This window comes from Cydia splendana, chromosome Z (assembly GCF_910591565.1).
Source record: "Cydia splendana chromosome Z, ilCydSple1.2, whole genome shotgun sequence".
NCBI lineage: Eukaryota > Metazoa > Arthropoda > Insecta > Lepidoptera > Tortricidae > Cydia > Cydia splendana.
The window spans coordinates 7,072,846-7,095,701 of record NC_085987.1 but is presented as its reverse complement, the minus strand read 5'-3'; the positions used below and the strand labels follow the sequence as shown (position 1 = coordinate 7,095,701).

Genomic DNA, 22,856 nt, shown 5'->3' with positions numbered 1-22,856 from the left:
GCAAATTTTTTATACATTGTTAATAATGAAATTACAATACAATTAATAACTATAAGGTACATACAGTTTGCAAGCATACATTATTTAATTTTAATTTAATTTCAAGGCTATAACAGTAAATTGAACATTATGTACTTAATATTAATAAAGTCATTTTTTTACTCTTTATGAGCAATATAATCATTAATGGTGTAAAAGCAGTGATCAAGAAGCCATTTCCTTAGAGTTTTATTAAATTGATGGCCTTCGAGTGATTTTATTTGAACAGGCAAGTTATTGTAAATTTTTATACTCATGTTATAAGCATTTTTTCTGTATATGTCTGTCATACATCGTGGCTGGTGTAAGTTATCTTTGTATTGTGTTCTTGGGTTGAGTGAACACATATCTGTACGCTTTTGGAAATATTTTGGGTGTTTCTTGGAAAAAATACAGATTTTCAGTATATACATACAAGCTAGAGGTAATATGTTCATCTGTTTAAATAGTGGTTTACAACTAGTTACTATATGAGCATTTGCTATAGCACGCATGCATTTCTTTTGGAGTTTGAATACTCTTTCTACATCAACAGAGTTGCCCCATAGAATAAGCCCGTAATTAAGTATGGATGAGACGTAGCCATGATAAGCAGTGAGGGCTGCTTCGCATGAAACAGAAAGTCGTAGTTTTCGCAGTGCAAAAATGAAACGGTCAATTTTTGAACATACAGAGTTAATATGTTCCTTCCAATTTAAATTTGAGTCAATATTTAAACCTAAGAATTTTATGTTACCTGTTTTATGTAATGCGTAGTCAATAATATGAATATTAAGTTGAGGAGGTATTGATCCGTAAGAGTGGAATTGCATATAGTGTGTTTTTCTGAGATTAATCAAGAGATTATTATTTGTTATCCATCTGTTTATGTCTGTTAAAGCATTATTAATATCAGATTCATATGTACTTTGATCATGACCACTAATCATGATAGTTGTGTCATCAGCGAAAAGTATGGATTTGGGTTTGATCGAGGCAGGAAGATCATTAATAAAAATTAAAAATAGAAGAGGGCCTAAATTACTGCCTTGAGGTACTCCAGAAACTATCATACGAAGAGGTGACCTGTAGACTATTTTATGTATTTGGTTTTCGGTTTCAACAAATTTACTAATTTGTGTACATTGTTTTCTATTGGTTAAGTAGGATTTAATCCAATCATTTGCCTGGCCCCTAATTCCATAGGCATCTAATTTATTGAGAAGCTTTGCATGGTCGACTAAGTCAAAAGCTTTTGTCATGTCAAGGAAAATTGACATGATCGGAGATTTATTATTAATATTTTCAGTCACGTATTCAATAAATTCGAAACATGCCAACTCTGTATTTAATCCTTTACGAAATCCAAATTGGTCAGGGTGTAAAATATTATGCTTTGTTAGGAAGTCATCTAATCTATCATAAAAAGCTTTTTCTATTATTTTTGATAATATTGGAACAATAGTTATCGGTCTATAATTATATGGATCATCGCGTTCTCCTTTTTTGAAAATTGGTTTAACAATCGAAATCTTAAGCTGTTCTGGGAAAAAGCCTTGACTGAAGGATAAATTAATTATATGGGCAAGAGGTTTGCTTAAGAATAATCCAGTTAATTTAACTATTTCAGTGGATATATCATCTATTCCAGAAGTTTTACTATTACTTAACGACATGATAAGTTTGTGAATTTCTTTATTATCTGTTGGCATTAAGAACATCGTATCTGGACTATTTCTAACATTTATTTTTGTATTATGGTTGTTAGTTACTTTATTAACATTACCTATTTCTATAAAATGATCATTAAGGATAGTACAGATATCTGACGGATTATTATACATATTATCATTGATTTTTAATTGACTTATATTTGTTGTCTTATCTATATTTGATACCTGTGAGGATATGATATTCCAGGTTGCTTTGCATTTGTTCTTATTTGTAGATATATATTTGTTATTGCAAATTTGCTGTGATTTTTGTATACACTTTCTTAATACCTTACCATAACTTTTAAGGGTTAATTTATTAGAGTTAGTGTTATCCGCATTATTTCTGCTTTGGAAAAGCATTTGCCGTTTAACTTGACAAGACTTTCGTATACCTTTAGATAACCACTTAACTTCTTTTAGTCCACTGTTAATTTTGACTCTAATGATGGGAAAACACAGATCATAAAAAAGCCTTAATAAGTCATAGAGGTGATTAAAAGATTCCTGCGCATTGTTCGAGTTTATAACGTCAAAGAAGGAGAGAGCCCTCATACTATCATGAAACTTACGAATGTTATCCTTGCTATAGTCTCGTTTAAGTTCAAACCAGGTCGTACATGTCTTAATTTTATTAATGTTTAAGGTAATTGATTGAGCTCGATCATGATCAGATAATTCAAGTTGATGAGTGTCAGATATTACATTACTCATATTACTCGCAATTTGGTCAATGCAGGTGTTAATCCTGGTTGGTGTCTTAATATGCATTGTTATGTTAAAACTTCTCAATACACTTGTTAGTTCCTTCGTAACGGAATTTTCTTTTAGAGTGTCTATATTCCAGTCACCACAAACAACAATTTTTTTCTTTTTGTATTTGAGGGTTAAAAACTGAAGCAAATTCTCAAGCTTGTGGAGAAAAACACCATAATGAGACTGAGTATTCTGTGGTATCCGGTAAATTGTTATTATTATTAAGTTAATGCTAGTTATTTCAATACCACAACATTCAAAATAGAAGTTTGAAGCTAATTGTGGCACAAGCTGTATGGACTTAACATCTAACGTCTTTCTAACTAATATAGCTGTACCACCTCTACATTTTTCTCTACAGTATGATGCTACTAATTTGAAGTTTTTTAGTTTTATGTTGTGTTCACAACCTTTTTTTACAAATGTTTCGCTTATACACAGTACATCAATATTTTGATAGTTATTTTGGAACTCATTAATAGTAATTTCTAACATTTCAAGTTTATTCAACAGTCCGCATATATTTTGATGCAATATCATAACCTTATCTACATTTTTATTATTTTCTACACCAGAATGACTTTGTTTTTGAGTTAAAATGTTGTTACATGGAGTAGTGACGAAAAAACTTGTTAGTAGATGACATTTGGTTACCATTTGTATTTGAGATGAGTTCATTTTCAGTGTTTAGAGTTGGAATAGCAGTTTCATTTGGGATGAGTTTAGTTTTTTGAGGAGCTACTTTTGCGGTGCTCAGTAAACCTGCATATGTGTTTTGAGATCCGAGAGCATTGCGCTGAAGCAGTTGCAGCTGGTAAGTATCGGTGTAGAGACTACAGGCTATTTGATGGAAGATTCTTGTTGTTAATTGGTTTAAGAGTGTGTTTTTGTTGTAGTTATTATTATGCATTGGCTTATAATATCTATTTAGAAGTTCACAATGGTTAAATTGTTCGACAATCGATTTAATCATATTGTTCAACGGGCGTTCATTTAAATGCTGATTATACGGCACTTGGGATATGATAATGTTTGTGTGATCTAAATGTTGCACTAAATAATACATATTTGCAAATAGTTTGCTTGGGTTGCTGTCATTGGTTCCGGTAACAATAATCAAGAAGTCATCCTTGCTCAGTGGTGCTCCATCGTTTGAACGCAGTACATTACTTGTGTCTGCTCCGGGATTTGAGTAGCATTTTATTTCAAAATATGATCCGTACATGTTGTTCAGCGATGATCCGAGGTTTTTCCCTTGTTGGTCAGCTACTACAATAATTTTACGCTTTGTTAAACCATGTCTCCTTCTGTTCTCAAAATCATCTTGAAATTGTTTGTTATATATTTTGGAATATATAGTTTTGTAAAGTGGTCGAGTAGATTGTGTATTTCTACCGCTATTATTGTCAATTGTGGTTCCTGTCATCATGTTGCTGTTTGTAGATTGTATTATGGTGGTCTCCGATGTTTGTTTCAGTTCGATTTGTTCGACAGGTGGCGCAGAGGGAATAATTTTCGGGAGCTCTGAAGGCGGTTGAGTTTTATTTAGACTCATTTTTCCAACATTTTCTTCAGGAGACGAGAAATCTAATCTGGTCCTTTTTACTTCTTTTTCCTTTTTAGTATTGTTACATGTTGGACTGATGGCAGGTGTAATTTTTTTTAATTTTAATTCACATTCAGTAAGTCTCTTAGTTAATAAGTTATTTTCAGATAGTAAGTGTACAATTTCTGTATCAGCAGTATGTAGTTTTTCTTTGAGTTCACTTATTTCATTGGACATTTCTTGGAGCGTATAACTTGTACTCAATCGTAGATCACGGTAGTTTCTGTTGAATACTGGTGTTTTCGAAGGTGAAGCGTCTTCGTATTCATCTTCTGACAATCCAGAGAAGGAATTTTCAGTCTGTACATTAATTTTGTATTTCTTTCTGATTGTAACATTTTCACGCGGGAAGTTTGGAGACGAAAAATTTACTTCCGAACTAGACATGCATATTTGACACGTGAATATTTTCTTGTCTTTTTCCATTAGATTAAATCTACTTATAGTTACATGTGTACAATGCATGTGGTAAGACTTTTTACAACTTACACACAGTAAGCGATATTTATCAGTAATAATACTATCACATTTCCTGCAGTTAGTTTCCATCGTGCAGTAATAACAGTATTCTATACAACAATTACTTAATTAGGCAAGCACAGTTGTTTTATTACATAAAGGAAAGTACTTATTTATAAAACATATGAAAACAGCGCAGAAAGTTATGGTCACTGTTTCACTTTACGGCTTTAGGGTTAACGACCGGCGTTAAAAAGTTTGAAGCGGCAACTTTAATGCAAATGTTCTGTCTAATCCACTTTATTGATGATGACAAGACACTGAAAGAGTAATAATGTCGCACTTAGAAACAATCCAGTCAATTGTTTATGTCGTTATTTACAATATTCCCAAAATGCTGGCACGAGGTCATTGACTTTGTTGGAATGTGGCGTCCTTTATGCGGCAGTTATGCAATTTGAATTTGTTTTGTATTTACACTAGTTTTAAGTAAGAATTTTTGTTTATGAATGTTTGTTAACACTTTTCTTAAAAAATTGTCCGAATGGGCCGAATAATATTGAAGTTATCACGTAAAATGTCACTGATGCATAGTACCTATGGAGTACGGGATCACTTATTTTTACTCACAGTGTCATTATATAACTATAGTTCTTTGAAATAATGATTATTGTAGTGACTTTATACTTAAGTCAATGTTATAAAACACTTATATGTCGTTTATTTACAATATTTACAATATTTTGGCAAAAGGTCATTGACTTTATTGGAATGTAGCGTCCTTTTGGCGGCGGTTATGCTATTTGAATTTTATAGGTATTTACACTAGTTATAATCATAAATTCTTGTTTATTTAAGTTTATAAACACTTTTTGAAATCACACCAGGTAGATAGGTAGAATAATATTGAAGTTATCACTCAATAAGTCTCTGTTGCATAGTGTTGAGTACGGGAACACTTATTTTATCTCACTGTGCCTTTATATCACCACCGAACTTTGAGATAACGTTTATTGTCGTGATTTATACTTTAGTCTAATTTATAATTCACTCTTAGGACACTTATATTACACTTTTACTATTTTTAGAATTAAATAATGCGCGGTTGATTGATACCGTGACGGTAGCGCCATCTTGTATTGGTAAAGCGTGTAACCACGCCCCCGACTCCCACTCGGAACAAGCCAGGAGACGAGCACGCTCCACGGGACTGGTGAACGTTTCGTGCAGGTGATCCCGTACCAGAGCGCAGAGCGGCTCATCCCATTGTCGTTGCGAGCAGGGGGTCGTAGGCAGGTCTTGCAATTATAATTTTACTTCAAAGGTTTAACGATAATTCAATTATTGCGGAACACATATTGTAGTAGGTATTTATGTATTGTAATTAAAAACCTGAACTTTCTCTTCGTTCCCTGCTGGGGCGTGACGATAAATCGTGATCTGATAACCACAATAAAGAATAAAAGCGTTTTTGTTCATTTTAGGTAAAGTTAAACTTTTGAAATAAAATTAAAATTGCAAGAAATGTCGATAGTTTATCGATATGACTTTATCGACATGGCCACAGCCAAGTGGATTCACATTGTTAATCGTACATATATAAAACAAAAGTGGTAACAGTGACAGCTCGCTTAGATTCCGTCTTTAAGTATATTATATCTATGGACTTAATACACAAGAAAATGGAACGCATTATTACCTGATCTGTGGCGTTTGTTTCTGTCCTTCTTGCAGTATCGTAATCTCTCACTCTATTCTAACCTGCTGGAGTCCGTAATTACATAAGAAGGCTAAATTACATAAAATTCAGGTAAAATACTGTTTTTTCCCTTCCTATATATTACTGTGTGTGTATGGAGAATCTATTAGTTATTTACAGTTGATATTTGTTTTATCGCCTACAGAATGGCCGGAGATAACGCCGACGGAGCCCAGCTGAAAGGCTTGTCCAAGTACTTCAACAGCCAGACATACAGCGGCAGAGCAAACGTTAGTATATCTTTCATGGTTTTATTGTGGAATCCGTTACTTCCACTCTGACGTCTTTGACCAACATTCTAATGCGCACTTGGCGAAGTATCATCATGTCACTAGATTACAATGTATCTTCAGTTCTTGGAGCCCTTATTATCTAACTTTGAATTTTGTGCGTAAGTAATAAATAAATGCGTTAACTATATCACACATTTTTTCATGTTCATGTTCTCTTGCATGATAAATTTGTCTGATAAAAATGACTGAAAATATGATTGAAAAATTTAGTAAGTAGGCAGAACATTTCACTCAATACATAGGTGTTAAAACATGGGCATTGTCCCATGAACTAATAGCATACTTGTTGATCATTAGCATGGTGCTCACTCCTAGATAGGCCTGCCATTTGTCCGGGTATCCTCAAACTTGTTGCTGTGTCAAAACATTTAGGCGACTTGAATATCTAGGGTATTACAACACTTTCCGGCACCAGCAAATAGGGCGATGATAGCTCTACTCATAGAGACATCTACTGCTTACAGCATTGATAATTTATATGTGTTTATTCTTATATCTGGTTCTTGTCAAGCTGTCTTTCAACATGTTTGCTTACAATGATTGGAATTTCATGATTACCTAGCAATGTAGTCAACCAAATAAAGAATAAACAGTTAATTTAGTGATTATGTTAAAATGACAGGTTATCCCTTTTTACAAGTTTTTGTAAGTACATAGCTTGTCAAGAACAAAAGTGTTGAATCAAATATTAGGCTATGAAATATCATTCTGTGTGCCACAAGTGTGTGGCTTGTGACAATATCAAAAATAAGTACTACATTAGTAGACTCACTAAGGTTTTTTCAATTGTTGTAACTGCATAATATTTTGCTTTTTATTCTTACCATCTGTGATGTTTACGCCCAAACTGAACTGTGGAATGAGCTGGACTAATAAAACCTCCAAAAAACCGGGCAAGTGCGAGTCGGACTCGCGCACGAAGGGTTCCGTACCATAATGCAAAAAACGACAAAAAAAAGTGGTCACCCATCCAAGTACTGACCCCGCCCGACGTTGCTTAACTTCGGTCAAAAATCACGTTTGTTGTATGGGAGCCCCACTTAAATCTTTATTTTATTCTGTTTTTAGTATTTGTTGTTATAGCGGCAACAGAAATACATCATCTGTGAAAAATTCAACTCTCTAGCTATCACGGTTTGTGAGATACAGCCTGGTGACAGACGGACGGACGGACGGATGGATGGATGGACGGACGCACGGACGGACAGCGGAGTCTTAGTAATAGGGTCCCGTTTTACCCTTTGGGTACGGAACCCTAAAAAAGAACATACCCACTCGCATTTTAAAAGTCAGCAACGCACTTGCAATCTCTCCGGTGTTGCAGGTGTCCATGGCCAACAGTAATTGCTTACCATCAGGCAATTCAACTGCTTACTTGCTTCCTATCATAAAATAAACAAGGTAGCATTTCATATGGCTGGTACTAAGAACATTAAAAGATTGAACAAGCAGATGGTGTAATTTAGGAACAGAACTGAGAGCCTCATATGACAAAGACATGATATTCATAATATACTTTTTTTTTTCAGGTGGCCAAGGCAACATATGCATTCATCGGCGTAGTGATCCTTTACAACATGCTTAAACCTAAGTCAAAGTAAATACACACTTCATAATTCTTTAATTTTATGGTAAACTATCCATGGTTTTTGTTAAGTAAAATATGCATTCATTTAGTGAGAAGTAAAATCATGTAAGTAATTGAAAATGCTTTTCTTTACCTAACCTATTACTACGTATTACCTTGGTAGTCCTTGTACCCTCGTTACTGGAATACGCCCCTGCAAGCCAGGTTCTGCTGAGTAGGGAGTTCTTATGACATTTAACATGTAGGTTGGAGTAGGCCCACAAGGCCCGGGCCTAGGAGCCCAGGCAACCTAGCAATGGTTTTGAGATGGCGAAGTGCCTAGAGGCCCTATGTCTCTAAATCCGTACCTGCGTTAGAGATGGAGTTAATCATTTGAATAGGTATGAATTTAATATTTAGCACGACCAATGAATATTGCGCTCATAAATAAAACAATAGTAATTTATACACTTTATTTATTAAGATACTCATTCATAGGGTAGCTGGTAGGTACATAAAAAATAATTGTGTTGAATGCACCAAAAAAAAATACAATAATTTCAGATCTTAAGAATAGTGACAGTCTTAGGAAAATAGAACTTGTAATAATCTTTGGTCTAATCATTTTAAATTACCATTTGGAATAATAAGGGCATTTTGATTTTAGCTATATAGTTTGACTTAGGTGTTAAAGTCCCATCTAACTTTCCTTTTTGTGAAGAGTGCTTCTCAGCCTTTAAGTGTACATAACGTAGGTACAGAAATATATAAAAATGCCCATATAGTCATCATTCTAATATCAGCAAAAATATAAAAGGTAAATTAAAATTAACCGTCCAAAGTTTGAAAAGTAATATCAGTAACGTTCTAACACATGCCGGGTGTTTGACCTCCGTTTGTGCATAAATATTTTAAACAAACATTAAATATTAAATGTAATACTAACCTCCAAAGCACCAACAAATAATGAAACAGTAAAGAACACATCGGTAATCTCGTATCATTTTGATTGTTTCAGAATCGGTAATATAAGCAATTTGAATGGAGATTCTTTATACTCGTATAACATAAATGTAAGTTCTTAACGCTGTCACCAGAATGATACGAGATTACCAATGTAATAGTAAGGAGATCTTTAGGGTGACAGTTGCGGCTAGACTACACTAGTGTTCGATCATTACGCGTCAATAAATAATGTACAGGAATGCCCTAAATACGATGTCTTAATATCAACATGACTAGTATCTTCATGTTTTCCATTTTAAAATGCAATTCTTTTCAAATCCTACCTAATATCAAGGCCGTACAGATCTCTCCGTCTGCGTTACATCACAGTTCATCAAGCTCAGCCCTCGATCGCAGGGCAGACTCGCGCGCCGGTGGCTCGCCGCACCGACCCACTTCAACTAACGCAATAAGCAAATTAAACTAATAATACCTAAACGAGAATACTCACTCACGCCACCGGCCGTCACATCCATGGCACGCACGCCCATCACAAAGTCATTCATTCAGGAACATTTAAAATACAGTTCGAAAGTAGAGATAGCCGGTCACACTATCAAAACTGTACTCTCTATGTAATATGTATCCACTGATATTGATGGCTACTCATAGAATTTCAGCATAACTGAAACTACATAATGACAGACAAACAGATGCTAATATGAGCAGATAGGAATCTTCTAAAATGTCAACAGAAATATAGTGTATTGTATATTAACTATGACATTTAGATAGCTTAAAATTATCCTTTACTGCACGGATATAAGCTAATTTGACACCCTAATGATCAAAAATACTGGAAACAGCGATTATTTGCTAGTATGTACATGTAATAGGCTCAGAATTACGCTATATGTATATCTATTTTGACATCGAGATACATTGTAATGTGTTTAAATATCTAACGAGAAACGTTTAAAGTGACCGTAACGGCACAATGTGCAAGTTTGAAGTACCATACCATCAAGATGTCAATAAACTATGTAAGTATTAGGAAAACGTTGCAAACGTTGAAAACGTTGTTGTTCTACATTTAGATATGGAATGTAGCTGGGTGGTAGCACTGACGGGAAATAATTTTAAACGCATTGGTCTTTAACAGCTACCATTTTGGAAATACTACTGGATGGAATGCAGAATTGGAAAAAGCTGTGATAAAGCTATAATCCTAATTTTAATATTATGCCTTTATTATGGGCAACTATTTTAATATGATGTAAGCCGGTCAAGTGGTTTGTGTTAAGACATTATAACCATTGAACTCAACAAAGCTGCTTAATTGAGCTAAGTTTTGATACAATTCAGGATGAAATCATGTCATAAAAAAATACCTATAAGAGTAGATAAATGTTTCCGAGCATGACGGAATGGATTTTTTCTCTTGATTTCTGCGTCTGTCTCTACAAAAAATTATGTCATGTGTAGCTTAATGGAACATATTATCCTTATGCCTAGTTTCTTAGTAATTCTTAGATGCTTTTACAAAATTCGAAAGCATTGTTAGTTTATAAGCATTGATATAGAATTTATAAGTTACATCCAATATAAAAAAAAATACGACTAAAATGAAGACCGTATAAACATAGTGTGTTGTTTTCAGACGAATGACTTTTGTTGTCAATAATGAGGATTTATTGATTGAAAATGTCACATGGTATTGAGTCTTATATATGTCGCAGTCGGATCGTATAATCCGCCGTATTACATTACGGCTAGCCGTTTTCAAAAACAGGGGCGTTTTGAAATGCGGCGGTTTAACGATTAGCCGGATTGAATGCGGCTGAATGAGAATCCGCCGGAATGTATTCGGCGCCATACGTTCTTCAAGACGGCTAGCCGTAATGTAATACAGCGAGTCATTAGCCGCCGCTTTGACAGTTTATAGTTCCCATTTTTAACACCCGTGGCGCTGCCTGACAAACGCTGGGGTGTCTATCAAATCTGGAGTTCGTCGGACTGTTTCTTTTCAAAAAACATTTCCATCGCAACTTAACTAGACGGAGCCCCGCTTCGCGGGGCTCCTATTTCTGAGCGGTTTGCCCTTCGGGCATCTGAAGCTACCTAACGAACCTAACCTACCTACCTATTGATTAGTGAGACGTCCGTGAAAACATTACACTTTGGGGAAAAAAGCGTAGGTAGGTAAGTAGGTTAGGTTCGTTAGGTAGCTTCAGATGCCCGAAGGGCAAACCGCCCAGAAATAGGAGCCCCGGTTGCGGGGCTCCGTCTATTTAAGTTGTGAAGGAACTGATTTGGAAAAGAAACACATGTAGTGCGGTGGGACCATGGTAAAAATAAATTAAATTGCAAACATTGTCAAACTCCGGTTACGTAGGCGACCGAAAGAACTGGTCACTCTACAATCTAAAATAGTAGTACGATGCGGCTAAACGTAGGCCGCCTTATTGAAGAACGTATCGCAATGACAATCCGGCTAATCGTCGAGCCGCCGCATTTCAAAACGCCCCTGTTTTTGAAAACGGCTAGCCGTAATGTAATACGGCGGATTATACGATCTGACTACGACATATACATACTTGGATATAAGATATTGTATAATAATGCCTGAGTTTTGATCACTCACATTTTTCTTACACGCTCATGTAATGAAATCTCTCTCTCTCTCTCTCTCTCTCTCTCTCTCTCTCTTTATACCGTATTGATGTTACTCATAAATTTGTCAGTGCCACATTCTGCAAAGCACCCTCTACAGTGACCAATTGACAGTTTTTAACCCTACTTATGTTGTTAAGAAGGGAAGACATCATTGCCTGGCTTATAATTATAATAAATATTTTTATTGTTTACAGTTTGTCTAAACTTTACGTTCCGTCCCCGGCGTCCGTCTGTTCTACGAAGTGCCCCCTGTACTGACCAATATACAGTTTTGTACACTGATATAAGTTTTGTTAAGAGAGGAGTACGCTGTTATTCAGTAGTAGAACACAATTGGCTCATAATAACATTATTGTTGTTCATGTCTAGTTCCTAGGTGGTCTAGCGAGGGAGTACAGTGCCGGCGGCGCGGCGACAGGAGGCGTGGTCTCGCCGTCCGAGTCAGACTCTTCGGACGACACGCGCTCGGCCGCGCTGAGCGCCACGCGGGCGTACTCGTCCGTGTCTATGCTCTTGCAGAAGTGGATCGCGTATCTGTAACAGCAGGTCGAGTTAGGCTTAAAACGCACTGCGATTATTTTTTTGCGGTTTTTAAGCCTTGGGGAGGTTATCACCACGCACAATCAACGACTGATCGACGTCATATTTGGTGGCAGCAGCTGGCATTCCTTAGGACTGGTTGCATCACCCACAGTTGACGGACTGATCACCGTCACTCAGCTGTGAACTATGATACTTCCCATACAATAAAATTTAGGGAACACTTTAACGGTGACGGACGGTTTGGTGAAACCAAGCCTTAGGGCCGGTATAGGCAGACTGAAACCCGACCGAAACTTGTATGCGAAGTCACGCCAATTTGTAATTGGCGTGCAGTCTGCGTGCAATTCTCATATAAATTGCAGTCGGGTTGCAGTCCGTCTGTATCGGCGCTTAGATAATTGTCTTCCTACAAGCAAATTTTAACGAACTACTACGACGTTCACAGACATATATTAATAAACACCGGATCGGAGTAGCCGATTTGAAAAGTAATATTATGTATGTCCATTTCGGTTCGGTTCTGAAGATGTTTGATTGATTTGAAGTATGTAATCTCATGACATAGATGAATGCAGTGATACCTCTGTACGAGAAATAGTGTCAGATTTCGTAATTTTACCATGCTATGATAATTTGCGAATTCTCTGTCTTATTTACCTGAGTTTCTCCCGCAGCACTGACTTGCAGGAATACCTCGGCATCTTTAGGAGGAAGAAACACGTGTAACTCTCCGGTAGGAAATGGTCCGGTGGCTGGTATTTGTCCAATACCTAAAACATTTCGATAGGAATTAAGTTAACAATAATAAGAAACGTTGAGTGATACAAAATATTGTAGCCGCAAACATGGCAGATAACAGCGATTTCGCGGGATCATACCGTTCTCAATCACACAATTTTTTAAGCCTCGTTTACGAGTATAGTTTCCTTAGGATATGGGTTGGAGACAGTTAACTTCGACAGTTAAATTTTGCCAAGTTTCCGTAATTTCTACTTAGAATTCCTGGATCTAACGCCTAAAACCTACCTGCAGCACAAAGTCCCGCTGGCGGGGGTCCTGCGGCGCGCGCGGCAGCCGCGTGCGGCCCCACACGAAGCGCAGGAACAGGGCGCGCTCCGAGCCCGACAGTTCCTCCATCACCTCCCAGAACCAGTGCACAAGGGGGGAGTTGGGCTCGATGCCTGCAAAAGACAGATTAGAATCAACATGTGTCTATAGGGACTGTCTGTGCGCGTTGCAGGGTCTGCTATCGATTGACTTAAATCTGAAACTTTAACTTGACATCGACCCTCCACGCTCTCAAACGCGCGGTTGTTTTATGCGATAACCGCAGCGTTAAACGCAATGCGTTGCCGCATACCCATTTTACATCAGATAATCTAATAACACTACATTGTTTTACGCGGTAAGCGCATTGTCATTTTTCCTACATTCCGTTGACGCATGCGTTTATCGCATAAAACAACCGCGCGCTTGACAGTGAGAAGAGGCTGCGATCGCTTGCAATTATTCTATCTATATACTCGTACTGACCTTTGTACGTGGCGGAGGCTCGCAGCGCGTGCACGGGTATGTCGGGCGAGCCGCACACGAGCGCCTCTAGCTCCGCCGCAGTGAACAGCGAGAGTAAAGGCGCCGGCACTACACGGGACATGCCATCTCGCACTGCTCGCACTTGTTCTTCGAACTCGTGCAGCCTGGAAATAAAGTTAACAACTGTCTAAATACTGTCTTATTTTGGGATTTAGCTAGTGGTAAAGGTTCATCAGAGTGAGCTCATTAACATGTCACAAATATAACACATTAGCTTTTGCCCGTGACTTCGTCTGCGTGGAATCAGTATTTTGGGTAGCTTATTTTTATCCAATCTGCTTTTTACAGTTTGTACTCATTCCCAATACTAACTTCTTTTTTTAAGAGATATCTATAACGCCTAATTAAAAAATAATGGCAATCATTCAATTATCATCCGCGTGTATCGCAATTATTTCAACCGGGATAAAAATATTAAAAATTATCCTATATCCCTCTGGGACTCTTATCTACATATCTATAATATACAAAATTTCAACTAAGTCGGTTCAGCGGTTTAAGCGTGAAGAGGTAACAAACAGATACACTTTCGCATTTATAATATTAATAGTATGGATTACATGTAGCCAGTGTAATCAGCCAAGTGAGCACAAAAGTGGGTAGTGTGTGTTACCTGTAGTGCAGGGCGAGCTGCACGTATTCGTCCTTGTTCTCGGGCGTGACGCGCTTGTGCCGCGTCGACAGCGGCACCTCGTGCCCCGCCGCTGACGGTATAGAGAAGGGAAGCTCCAAGTTTTGTAGTTCCTGAGGACAACCTTATGTAGATTAGTGTACTGTAGCTTCTTATTTTATTATGTTTAACAAACGAAACTGTGTGCGTGGCGCGCAGTCTGTGTGATTCCCTCCGTCATTACCCTGCTTCACTGTCACATTTCGAAATGTGAAGTAGGTCATATCCATCTCCAGGATTAAAGCTTTTAACTATATCGATTCAGTAATACAATGGTAAGGGGTTGCGTAGCAAGACTAACACAATTTAAAATGTCTTTACGCTTATGTTATAGCGCGATATATTAATATTTCCTGCAGCGCGGCAATGCTTAGCCGCATAACATCATGTTGCAGGTCATCATCATGCAGGTTGGGGATGCGCAAGATAGCCTTATATTCTTTAAAGTTCGACCACGCTAAGTTTCATGCCAAGTATATGTGTGCATTGTCACTGCCAAGTTGGTGCAAATGTAGCGTTGTTTGAGTTGTCCAACCTTGTTGGCGGGCGACATGTCGCGGATGCACAGCAGTGCGGGCAGGAAGTCGCGGTCCACCTCGGCCAGGTCGCGCGGCCGGAGCGGCTGCCCGGTCAGCTGCCGCCACACGCCCTCGGCCAATGAGAGTGACAGCGGGGACCCGGTGCGGATTGCGATGCCCATCAATACGCCTGTCAAACAAACTATGTCAGTAATTATGTTCACGTTGTAATATCAACTCAAACATACTCATGCCCAATGGCTTGTTGCATAAGAATTCGACAGTAGTCGACCGATCGATTGGTCTTGTATATGTGATCGTGGCATATAGGCCGTCCGAGATCAAGGATCTGCCATCTAGTGACTTAAAATAGGAAAGTTACACTGGACATTAACCCCCACGCCAAAGTGCAGGTGCTGTCCTTTGCAAATTACCCACGCTTGCTGTACAAAAAATGTTGAGCACTTCCGTGCCTACTTGAAAGTACGTTCAATATTTCCAGGCTGAAATTTCAAAAATGACAATCGAATGTCAGTTACTCATCGAAAATAGAACACATGTTTGAAGTGCCGTATGTGGGAAACATCCCTTAGCCTTAAGAGCCTTAGCGCCACTTGCACCATCCCAGTAAACCTGGGTTAACCGGTCAAACCTGGAGTTACCATGGTTACCAGTACAATTTGACACTGGGTTAACGGTTTAACCGTTTAAACCTGGGTTAGTGGGATGGTACAAGTGGGCCTTAAGGGTTAAAGTGTTTTGGTGTTTACCAATGAACCGGAAGTAGCAGACCATCAGGACCGGGAGTGAGCCGATCTGTAAGCTCCACATATGTGGGTGACGCTCAACATATGCTAGAAATATCCGTACCCAGGAACCGGAAGCAGTTGAGGTGCAGCGGCGTGTTGGCGATGGGGTTGAGCAGGAAGGCGTCCCGCGAGGCGCCCGCGTCGCCGCGCCCGTTCGGCGTGGCCATCAGCAGCGGGAGCGACCCGTTCTGGAGCTCCTCGCACATCTCGGCGATGCTCTCGCTGTAGCCGCCGCCGCAGTCGTCGACGCTCTCGCCTGAAATATGCGATATTGTATTTTATAATTAGTTTGTTCTTACAATGGTCTTCTTGATTGACTATTTGATTAAATCTATTGTTGCGACTGTTAAACTCAATGGGTTAGCATAGTTTATCACAAGAGTTCCTACGCTTACCTTTGGTCAATGGGGTCATTGGGGTCACACATCGGAAACTGACTCCAATCTTACTTTCAAAATTTGACACACACAAACACGCAGTAAACACGCTAACACTGCACGTTAAACAAAAGCTTGTTAAAATAGGTACGAGAATTTATAGCAGTTACATCACCGTGGTTCTGCCTTGACCATTGCCTGTTCACTGACCTACAAACTTGACCTTCCACACGCGGTGTGGCAAGGCCAGAGCCTCCTGCGTGAGAGCCGGCAGCCGCGCCACCATCTGTCCGAAGACGGACCGCATGCCAGCCGGGCCCGCCAGACCGCCGCCGCGCCGCGAGCGCCGAGCGCCCACGCGAGACAGCTCGACGACGGGGCCGTGCTGACGCTCTCGGACCATCGTTGCCATCACCGCCTGGAAACATATCGATTACCAAAACTGATATCACACATCATATTCCATCAACTAAGGGCCAGTTGCACCAACCACATTTAGCGGACTAATTAACGTCAATAAGCAGTGTGGTATGAAACTTCCTGGAAACTTCCCATACAATAAAATTTTGCAAACGCTTTAACGGTGACAGATGGTTTGGTGCAACCGACCCTAAATATTCAATGTCTAAATATACCAAACGATTGGTCCTTGATTTTGTACAGATGAGCGATTTTACGGCAGCCGACATAGTGAGATGCATCGAGTGTGGATCCCGATTAGTGCAATGACACCCAAAGTGACGCATATTAGCGTCGCTTAGGCTGGTAATTGGATAATTTCTTTGTCCAATGTGTATTTTGTCTCACATTTTGCTGAATGAGAGAGAGATAGACGCAATGACATTGGACAAAGAAATATGACAGATGGAGTACCACCCTTAAGAACGAGACTAACAATATTTTATGTAAATACGGGTTTCAAGAATTTGATGTAGCTTTACGACAGCTGGATTCGGACTATACCTTTCTAAAAGCGGCCTCTTTCACAGAATAGAACATCAAGTTCCTCAGCTGGTCCATGTTACCCTCGAGGATGAGCAGCGTCAAATTTGGGCACACCAGTTCCGAGAACTGATGAAGTAGTACCTGTAATCGATTATAAGGGTTAAATTACAATTAGTAAAGAACCGTTGACATGGTACTAGTTTGTCACGAGTTGAGGCGAGAAATCAAAATGGAAACTTCTTTTAAATCCTCTGGCATTTTTCAGAACTTTCCAGAACTAATTTTATAAAAAAATTCTGCAACTTGCACATCAAAATGGACGCGGAAACTTACCAATCGGTTGCATATAAGTTGGGGAGACAGGTCTCTCAGCAGATGGCACTCGAGGGGTGGCGGCGGCGGGGGCCTCGGAGCGCGGGGTGCCTCTACGCAGAGAGCAACAGTGTGCGCGCTGCCGCACGCCACTTTCGTCACGCGTTTACCCTGAAAATTACCACGTGAAGAATTGTAATTAAAAAGCGGCGGAAACTAATATTTAGGTACAATGAACTGTAAAAATATGGGTGTAGCCACACCCATATTTTTACAAATATGTCCCATAGTTCTTAATTCGCTGACATAAGAGCTATGGGACATATTTTTGGGATGATTTGTGCACCCATATTTTTACAGTTGACTGTACATGGTGTTACGACTATTCACTTATTTCCATTTACTTTCACTTCACTCCAGAGCTTCTATTGTGTCGAAAAATTATATGTAAAGCCTGACAACAGTTTATTTGACCCTCGCCATTTTGCGGATTTTCAATGGTACTAATTTCTTTTACTGGCAACAAGTACTCTTTGACAACGAACGTTGGATGTCATCGAATTTCGCCGATGTAAACAAATGGAAAATATCTACGAATTTAATCAAATATAAACGGTTTTACTACAAATATGCCAAAAAAAATTTCCAAAGATGCGAAAAAAAATGTAGTGAATGCAATCAAATACTTACAGCTTAAAAAAGACGAAGGATTACATAGCATTCCAATAAACAATGTTTTAAAGTTGGTAATTGACATGACCGGTATTGACATTTTATAGTGCGGTTGTATTGAACTGGTTAGTTGTTTGGTTTAAACTTTAATATTTCCTTTAATATTTCGTTTAAGGTTTATGTAGATCGATTATAGGAATAAAGGTCCTATAATCGAATTTGAGACTGAACGTTTTATAATCGAGGTTGGTGGTCCTGAAAGCGACACAACATCTGATGAAAATCAGACTTCGTCAGAGTCAGAAAACAAAGAAAATATAAATATTGAATATTTAGAATCAGATTTTGACGAATAGGTAAATTGAAAGAACCGAATTCTCTGTAAGCAATGCTTTGACATTATACGAGTATCAACATGAAGCCAATGCCCACTACCCCGACTATACATGATGTACGCACATTATTGCCATACGTAAGCTGTTTGCAGCGACACTATCTCAGGGTTAAATAAACTGTTGTCAGGCTTTAATTTAATATGTAATTTTTGAGTTTCTAGAGTGACATATCTACGTCACCGTAAAATCGTAAACACTCGTCAGATTATAATCTCGCTAGTTAAATTATAAACTGACGGTAGGGAGATTATAAACTAACCTAACCTAACCTACGTTAGATTATAAACTAACGGGTTCACAAGCTTACGGTGTCATATATAATATCCGCTCCCAGCTAAGTCGTGGAAACAAGATAGGATAATCAGCACCCAAATGTCTGTCCAATACAGATACCAAATACGTGTTATTAACGATAAGTGACGTACCTGCAAAGCAGTAAGCAGTCTTGGCCGTTGCGCAGCTAATGTAGTCCCGTCTCCTAATTGTCCTTCGTCGTTGTCACCCCACGTGTACACCTCGCCAGTGTCCGTGCAAGCGACGCAGTGGAGACTCCCTACAAAAGTGCAAATATACCTATGGGTTACTGGAAATAAATACACTTATGCATTTTTGAGTCCATTTGTATTTTGTAAAATACTAGAAGTATCTAAAATCAATTGAAATGTATAGTCACCAGTAGCGATAGACACTATCATCTTCCCCTGCATGCCCGTGACGCGCATTGGTCTCCGCACGTGCTCGTAGCTGCCGTGCCCGAGCCTGTGGTAGTCGCCCTTACCCCTGTTAAAACATGAATATTATATTACTGTCACTTCACAAGTTTTCACTCCAATATTGTATTAAGTAATGCATTAGCTTAAAGGTGGCCACTGACGAGCCTTCCAACAGTCCAAATAGCGTGGCTGCAATCCAAAATCGGTCCGTGAATGTCAAAAACGTACAATGTTTAATATTAGGATGTCGTCCATTTGGATGAATCCATTGTAACTGCATCCATTTGGATGGCTCGTCAGTGGCCTGCTTAAGTGAATAAAGGTATTGCGACTTCAGTGATTTAAATGAAGATATATTTGTAAAAACGTGCTATAAAGTACATATTAAATAGCGCAGCGGCGACGCTGTGGCATGCCACACGCATAGCTGGAGATTCTCCCCTTATTCATAAACGCGCTACAAACCTCAATTGATTAATAATCTTTTGTATTTATCTGCCATTTTGAATTATGTATTTGTAAGAAAGGGATAAAACATAATTTAACAAAATCAGGCCCGTAAAGTTTAATGAATAAGGGAGTTTGTTTTTAGCTCTTGTTCACCACTGCCCCAGCCACTGGTCGATGATATGGCAAGACCGTCAGCTATCTCTCATACTTGTATTATATTTCGATGTATTGTGCAGTCGTGTAGCTTAGTAGCTACATGGTTTAAGGTGTAATGTATGATAAAGTTTCTGTATTAGCTATATTTGCTTTAGGGATGTAACGATACATGATTTTGCCGATACGATACCGATACCGATTTTTGAAGTAAATAATCGGCGATACCGATACAGATACCGATATCAATGGCACTGTAGGTAGTTAGTTAATAAATATAATAAATAAGGATTATATATTTAATATGCATAAAACATACTTAGGTATGTATAATAGAAACTCGATATTGTGAAGTGTGACTGTAAAACAAATAAAGAAAAATGCCAAATCAAAGGAAACATTTATTTAGGTAACCATCGAGCAATCAATGCTTTAAATCCAAATCAGTAATTATAGTTCACTTTCGGTAGATTTTTTTGTTAATGAAACAAAGTTTATTCAAATTATTAGCAGCGTCATTCGTTTCGCGCGCTTTTCAAACTGTGATATCGGCTGAATTTAAATCGGCGATGCCGATATATCGGCCGATATATCGGTATCGGTATCGTTACATCCCTAATTTGCTTACCATGTGTAAACGCTGCCGCACTGGCAGAGTGCAACGGAGAATTGGGAGCCGCACTCGACCTTTATGACCCTCAGCCCTTTCAAGCATTCGATCTTCATTGGTTGTTTGCAACCCTCTGAGCCTCCTCGCCCTGTCGCAGATAACATTAAATTATACATATAATTATAATATTTGACCACGTCATAATCACTTTTATTGCTTTAACCTTTTGACCGCCGTAGTCTGATATACAAGACAAACAAAATCGGGCTCATTTCGCCGCGGTCTGATAAATGAGACAAAACTTCGTATAACTTCGTGCCCCCCGGCGACACGAGCACGCTCGATGACAAATTCTATGGCGCTCAAAAGGTTAATAACTGTGGCGGTGCGTCCATAAAAGTCGACTCCCACCGGCTTGCCTGTTTTTGGACGTTTGAGCAGAGTTGTAAAGGAAATATGTAAACCAAATTAGCCCCGGCTTGCCTATGGATATGCTTGACGCGCCGCCACTACCACCTACCCAATTTCTTTGTCCAATGTGTATTGAGTCTCGCATTTTGCTTAATGAGAGAGTGAGACGCAATGACATCTGACAAAGAAAATGGACAGGTGGAATCTCTCCTTCTTCTCCCTCGCGTTATCCCGACATTTTGCCACGGCTCATGGGAGCCTGGGGTCCGCTTGACAACTAATCCCATGACTTGACGTAAGCACTAGTTTTTACGAAAGCGACTACCATCTGACCTTCCAACCCAGAGGGGAAACTAGACTAAAGACAGACAGAACAGACAGAGAGACTGAGATTAGACAGGTGGAATACTCACCGTAATGACTAATTTGTTAAACCCACCAAATAAAAGTACCCTAAACGTAGAATCTAAAACCGTAATTGTAAAACTGAATTATCTTCAAAATATTAAGTCCATGGCATTCAGGTTCAATTAGCGCTTCGGCATTTATCCCCATTTTTACATTTTATAGGTAAAAAAATGTTTACAATGTACAATTACAGGCTACTCTTGAGTAGGTACAGGAAATACATCACCCAAGTAACACACAAGCAGGATAATAAAGTAAAATTATCATCTTATTCAAATTAAGATTGCATAAATTTTGTGTGTAAGCGGTGGAAATTACTAAATTCGGAATAAGAAAATATGTGGGCCTAGTGGGGTCTATACCTCAATCAATGCTGAATAAATTTTGCATGGTTTTGCATATTAAAGCTGAATAATACTTATTTCTTACACAGTAAGTCAGACATTATTCAGCTTAAAGCATTTGTGGTTACTAAAAGCTGCATAATAGCAGCATTAGCAGCAATTAGCTGTATATATTCTGTGTTGTGAGATATTAAGCAGACAATATTAAGAAAAATGTGATAGTGGCTACTAAATGCTGAAAAGAAGCGTCGGTGGAGACTTTCAACTGTATAAAAGCGGTTGCAGTTTCTGTTTTAATGCTAGTTTTTGAATAAAGGTGGACGCTATTACTGGAAGCTGTAATGAAATCCACATCTTATTTGTTATTCAGTAGCTGCATATATGGGTTAATTATGGCTTTTATAGACATAACGTCTGAATAATAAATACTAAAACAACACTTATACTTAAATTGCAGTGATTTTAGTACACATATACTATCTTTTCTTGCTAAAAGCTGCAAAATTAACGCAATGAGAAGCGCTATTCAAACTACTGCTTAGTATCAACAAGTGCGCGGTGGAGAGGGTTCCGTAGCTTTATGCACGGTCAAAGGTGCTACTTGAGCCTGATTGCCTTGAGCTTGAGCGTGTTTTTATTTTATTTTGAACGCATCTTGCGTGTTTATTCTTTAATCCAATCATTATTAAAAAAATCTAGGTTTAGTTTTCTTAATAATTCTTTTCGATTGGTTATTATGTGTTCCGTTCCACGTCGGATATCTTCATTGAGAGAGCAACGCGATCGTTGACCGATAGATGCCGCTAGCGTCTATGTAGTCGCTCCGCCCCACGCCGTGACGTAGTTCCGCTTCCTCCCGGCCAACCATTGCTCGCTTCCCGCTGCTCGCCGCCGCCATGTCATTGTTTCGTCGACCGTCTGACCGATGGTCCGCAAATATTTTTGCAGCATGGTACTTTAACATTCCGATCCAAAGCTCGGTCGATTAAATAGTGTGATATAGCAGAGATCGCTACTATTAGTCTTTTGGCGGTCTCGCGATCGAAGTCATCGAACGGTGCTTTTCAATTCTACCCACTTTTTTTATTGCAAGAAAATGCTAAATTAATTTTCACATTCCATGCTGCTAAAATCGTTACCGT

The 22,856-nt window shown here is 38.7% G+C and overlaps 2 protein-coding genes across 2 annotated transcripts in view; one reads left to right on the top strand and one right to left on the bottom strand.

The window, feature by feature from the left end:
- The first annotated feature begins 6,222 nt into the window (after positions 1-6,222).
- On the top strand, positions 6,223-8,311 carry LOC134803996 (uncharacterized). The gene is made up of 3 exons (XM_063776849.1): positions 6,223-6,361; positions 6,456-6,540; positions 8,133-8,311. The coding sequence occupies exons 2-3, from the start codon at positions 6,457-6,459 to the stop codon at positions 8,202-8,204; spliced, it is 156 nt and encodes a 51-aa protein (XP_063632919.1). The 5' UTR covers positions 6,223-6,361; position 6,456; the 3' UTR covers positions 8,205-8,311.
- Positions 8,312-8,629: 318 nt separating this feature from the next.
- The window catches only part of LOC134804307 (probable E3 ubiquitin-protein ligase HERC2), a 106,849-nt gene continuing 92,622 nt past the window's right edge, over positions 8,630-22,856 (bottom strand). The window contains exons 79-92 of the mRNA XM_063777318.1: positions 20,570-20,699; positions 19,299-19,405; positions 19,051-19,178; positions 17,580-17,729; positions 17,265-17,387; positions 16,512-16,719; positions 15,986-16,180; positions 15,133-15,305; positions 14,541-14,671; positions 13,868-14,031; positions 13,361-13,515; positions 12,992-13,104; positions 11,700-12,325; positions 8,630-10,838 (exon numbers count right to left, since the gene is read on the bottom strand). Coding sequence (XP_063633388.1) covers positions 12,157-12,325; positions 12,992-13,104; positions 13,361-13,515; positions 13,868-14,031; positions 14,541-14,671; positions 15,133-15,305; positions 15,986-16,180; positions 16,512-16,719; positions 17,265-17,387; positions 17,580-17,729; positions 19,051-19,178; positions 19,299-19,405; positions 20,570-20,699 — 1,946 coding nt within the window. The 3' untranslated portion in view covers positions 8,630-10,838; positions 11,700-12,156. The remainder of the gene's footprint in view (positions 10,839-11,699; positions 12,326-12,991; positions 13,105-13,360; positions 13,516-13,867; positions 14,032-14,540; positions 14,672-15,132; positions 15,306-15,985; positions 16,181-16,511; positions 16,720-17,264; positions 17,388-17,579; positions 17,730-19,050; positions 19,179-19,298; positions 19,406-20,569; positions 20,700-22,856) is intronic.